This window comes from Guillardia theta, assembly GCF_000315625.1.
Source record: "Guillardia theta CCMP2712 unplaced genomic scaffold GUITHscaffold_34, whole genome shotgun sequence".
NCBI lineage: Eukaryota > Cryptophyceae > Pyrenomonadales > Geminigeraceae > Guillardia > Guillardia theta.
This window is the reverse complement of record NW_005434640.1, coordinates 575,692-580,271: the sequence shown is the minus strand read 5'-3', so window position 1 is coordinate 580,271 and position 4,580 is coordinate 575,692. Positions and strand designations below refer to the sequence as shown.

The window sequence follows — 4,580 nt, the reverse complement described above, 5'->3', positions numbered from 1 at the left end:
GGAGAAGAGTGCGGGGTAGACGGGAAGAAGAAGAGTGGAAGGGAGGAGGGGAGAAGGGAGGAGAAGGAGAAGGAGAAGGAGAAGGAGAAGGAGAAGGAGAAGGAGAAGGAGAAGGAGAAGGAGAAGGAGAAGGAGAAGGAGAAGGAGAAGAAGAAGCGTGGGAGGGAGGAGGGAGGAGAGGGAGAGGAAGAAGGAGGGGAGGGGAAAGAAGCGTGGGAAGGAGGAAGGAGGAGGGGGAGGGGGAAAGAAGCGTGGGAGGGAGGAAGGAGGATCATCAGCTTACAGGCGGAAACGGAGGAGTGATGGCATCCTTGTCAGTCTTTGAGACTTCAGTGTCACACTGCATCTCTTCCTCTATCTCCGTCTTCTCATCTCTCTCCTGCCTCGCTCTCTCCTCCTCCTCCTCGTTTTGCTCTTTCTCCTCCTTCTTCTCCTTCTCCTCCTTCTCCTTCTTGTTCTCCTTCTCCTTGTCCTGCTTCTCCTTGCGTGCTGGATGATCGTCTGCCTCAGACTTCTTCTCCGAGGCAACCAGCACGTCCTGGAGCTCCTCTTTTACCTCCTGAGCTCAGAACTGTCACATGAAGAGAAGAGAAGGGAGGAAGAGCGAGGAAGAGGAAGAGGAAAGGGGCACGAGAACAAGGTGGAAACGGGAAGAGAGAAAGACAGTGGGGATGAAAGGGGATGAAAGAAATGGGAAGGGAGGAAAGGAAGGGGGGGGGGCAGGAGGAGGAGCAAGAGTAGGAGGGAGGCACCTTGTATCGATGTTGAGGTCTCATCCTCCTGTCATCCTCATAGGGTAGGAGGAGGTTCAGGAGCAGGGCGACCATCGTGCCGACGCTGAAGGGAGCAGAGACGAGGAGGAGGATGGCCTCCCGTAGCACCGGCGAGACTCCCAGGGCATCCAGGCTGGGCCCTAGGAAAGGTTTCATGAGAAGAGACAGGAGGGGAAGGGGAGGGAGAATAGGAGGAGAGGAGGAAGAGATGAAGTCAAGAACAGGGCGAGAAGAACTGAAGGCGGAGGATCGGAATAAGGGAACAGCGGCCGAAGGATCGAAGAAACATGATAGAAGGAGAGGATCGGAAGGTTACAAGGGGGGAGGGGGGGAGGAGGGAGGAGGAGGAGGAGGAGGAGGAGGAGGAGTACCCATGTCCTGGTAGACCCAAGCAGGAACGACTGCAACCCCGATGCCTTGAGAGAATGTAAGAGACGAGAGAAATGAAGGCGAGCAAAGGATGGGAACTCAGGGGTGGCAGAGGAGGACGCAAGTCAGACCAAAGGTGAGGGCGGAGGCGAGGAGGAGACGGAAGCGGTAGGAGAAGAAGTGATCGTCCTCCCATGAGTTCGCCAGAATATTTAGCCCGATGGAGATTTGACCCGCGAATAATGGAGTGAGAATCCCTGCTCCAACTGTCATCTCCTCCTCCTCCTCCTCCTCCTTTCCTCCCTCGTCCTGAGTCAACGTCCTCTCGCTCTCGCATCCTCCTCTCTTCATCTCGCTTCTTCTCCTACCTCCAACCACGCAGGACGGAATGGCAGCGATGGTGATTCCAAACTTGGGTACGACGCCGAAGAGGAGCAGCCAGAAACTTGCAGCCCCTCCCACCATCCGGTTCCTGCACCACGTCACGCTCGAGCAGGGAGAGCAGTGCTCCGTACGCGCATCGTGAGAGGAAGAGGATGGAGTTCGAGTGAGAGATTGTGTGTATCGGCATCATTGCTGCTATGCCTGAGAATACAGATTCGAATCCCCCTGCAATCGATATCAGAGTCCTCCTCCTCCTCCTCCTCCTCCTCCTCCTCCTCCTCCTGCTGATGCTCCTCTTCCTCTTTTCTTCCTCTTCCTGTTTCTCCTCCTCCACTTCCCCTCCTCTTCGCCATCATTTCATAATTTTCACCTGCAAGAAGACCCCCCTGAATTCTCTGATGGAGGTCTGGATCCTGCCAATTCATCAAGCATTCAACATCTGACAATGTACTCCTCCTCCACCAGCACAAGCACCTCCCCCTCCTCGTCCTCGTCCTCCTTCTCCTCCTCCTCCTCCTTCTCGTCCTCCTCGTCCTCGTCCTCCTCCTTGACCTCGTCGTCCTACTTTTTCTCCTTCTCTTCCTCCCTCCACTTGCTCTTGGCTCCTCCCCGCTGCTCCTCCTCTCCGTTACCTTCTCGTCGCACATTGATGCATCAAACGAGGAAGCAATGTCTCCCATCATCTTCAGCACGACGATGAACTGAACTATGACCCTGCTCGCAGATCTCACCTCCTGCTTCTCCAGCCTCCGCGCCCTCCCATTCTCACTCCTCCACTTCCTCTGCCTCCCCCTCCCTCCCCCGTCATCTCCTCCTCCTCTTACAGTGGTCCCAGGAGCGGGGCATGAAAGCCGACCTGATCAAGTCTGACCTTCTTGTCAATGTAGAGAAAATTTCCCCACTGCCGGCTGAATCAGATTTCTCCTCCTCGCCTCCTCTCGTACCATCGCTCGATCCACAATGCTCGGAGGGTCCTGGACGTACCGCAAGCTTCCACTCCCTGCACGCCCTGAATTGTCAGGACGCCGGAGGAGCGAGTAGGGCACGAGACCTTGTCGGCAGAGGAAGGCGACGAGGTAAGTCCCGAGGAGGGAGACGAAGACTGAGAAGCTGCGGATGAGAGGAGGAGAGAAGACGTTCCATAGGGAGAAGATGAAAAACGAGACGAACCCAAGGCCCAGGTACTCCACCGACCCAAACTTGAGCGCAACCTCCCCGTTGCTCTGGCACATCACAGTAGCTGAAGCAGCGCAGTCCAGTCCTCCTCCCCACAGCTTGAACCCGACCGAGCACAGATAGACCCCGATCAGGAGGGAGCAGATGCCCAGAATTCTGCGAGGGAAGAGGAAGTGGAGAAGGGAAGGAGGAAGGATTCCAAAGAAGAGCGGCACGACGGCAGACAGCAGCGCGGTCCCCACGAACTTCATGTACGCCTCCTCCCCGCTGTATCGGCATCGGGAGCTTGTGAGATTGCACTGCCCAAGGTTCGTCACTCCGGCCTTGGCCACTCCTCCAGCGACTGCCAGCGACCAGGGCAGAGGACAGTCAGCGTCGGTCCTGCACGGCGCCGAAGAATCTTTGCCCATCATGTCCACCAGGAAGGTCTCGACGAGGGGGAGGAAAACAACACTCGAGCCCACCAGGCTCACCAGCCCCGTTCCCAGGTTGAACTCACCGCAGATGTTCACCCTCAGTAGCTGGGCTGCGCTGGTGACGGCGGCAACGATGAGCGAGCAAGACCGCATGGCATTCTCAGAGCTCTTGTCGAATCGACCCACCGCTGCTATGCGAGCAGGAACCAAGTTGATCATGGAGATGGCCATCACGGCATGCTGGAGGCCCAGCAGGAGAGCCCAGACAGGATGGCAGGGGCTCTCGAGCTTCAAGAAAGGTTGTGCTTTGAACCTGATTAAATCAGTATGAGCCAAGTTGAAGAACACGATCGCAAGACCCTTACCTTCTCGAGCATGGCACGAATCGTGGCATCAGAGACGAGCCTAGGTCCATCTCCTGCTCGCGATCCTGCCCGGTCGCGTTCTCTGGATCTCGTTCACTCCGCGACTTGTTGGAAGTTGTGGACATCCTGCTATCGTTTGGCTGATCGACCAACGACTCTGAATAAACCTTTCTTCGCCAACTCAAGCAATCGTCATCAGAAGAGTCTTCCAGACCATCAATGCAGCTTGCAACTCGCTTTCGTCTTCCAGGATAAAGGAACCTGCAAGCAAACCTTTGTATTCAATTTACTTTGCACTCTAGCAGATCATCATGCTTGTAATTCCTCGGCTTAATCAAAAGACTCGTTCGTGCTTTTCAATCGTGCTTTGACTACTCTTCGTTTTCGCTCTTGCCCTCAAACCCCCCCTCTTTTCCTTCTGTCACCTTCAAGTTTCTTTGTCAAAAACTCCTTGTTTGGATAACATCGCTCTCTATCAGCAGCACATAGCTTGCCACTTCCTCCATCCTCCTCCCTCTTATCTCCCTCACAGTGTCGTACATCCTCTCCTCTCACTGCTCTCCCCTCCTCGCCCTCTCTTTCCTTCTTCAAGTCCTCGATCCTCTGCCGCATTTTCCGAATCCCAATTTCGCCCCAACCCACTTTAGACCACCCCATCTATCACCACCCCTTACACCTACTACCACATCGATTTGTTCCGGGGCCACCCACCCACCTTTCGAAGTTCCCTCCATGCCTACTACCCAATCCGATCCACACTACGGTAGTACCGGTAGCCTGGCTTCAGTGTTGTTTTCATAGTCAGAAGTACCCCTAGTAGGTTACTACTACCCCTAGGAATTAACTTTTGAAGTATGACCCCACCCTTCACGGTAGCAGTCTCACAGTACGGTCCGTACCCCCACCCCCACCCTCCAGAAGTTAAAAAAAGTCATGTTTGAGTCCCAGTGCTCCCTCTGCCTGCCCTTCATCGTACCAGCCTGCCGCTATGACCCCCTGCTAGTCAGTACCCCCGAATCTTCCCTTAGGGGGTGGGTACCTCATGGCGACTGTAGCCTCGACTCTCCTGATTGTCCTCGTACTGATTTTTAACTTAA

The 4,580-nt window shown here is 55.2% G+C and overlaps 1 protein-coding gene across 1 annotated transcript; it reads right to left on the bottom strand.

Moving 5' to 3' along the window:
- Window positions 1-274: 274 nt before the first annotated feature.
- On the bottom strand, window positions 275-3,608 carry GUITHDRAFT_108574 (hypothetical protein; the record flags this gene model as incomplete). Its single annotated transcript, XM_005832622.1, has 13 exons — window positions 275-559; window positions 825-913; window positions 1,145-1,189; window positions 1,274-1,399; window positions 1,511-1,614; window positions 1,658-1,751; window positions 1,897-1,939; window positions 1,989-2,087; window positions 2,159-2,240; window positions 2,351-2,427; window positions 2,471-2,526; window positions 2,578-3,431; window positions 3,484-3,608. 13 exons carry the CDS (start codon window positions 3,606-3,608, stop codon window positions 275-277), a joined length of 2,079 nt encoding a protein of 692 aa, XP_005832679.1.
- Between the last annotated feature and the right edge of the window lie 972 nt (window positions 3,609-4,580).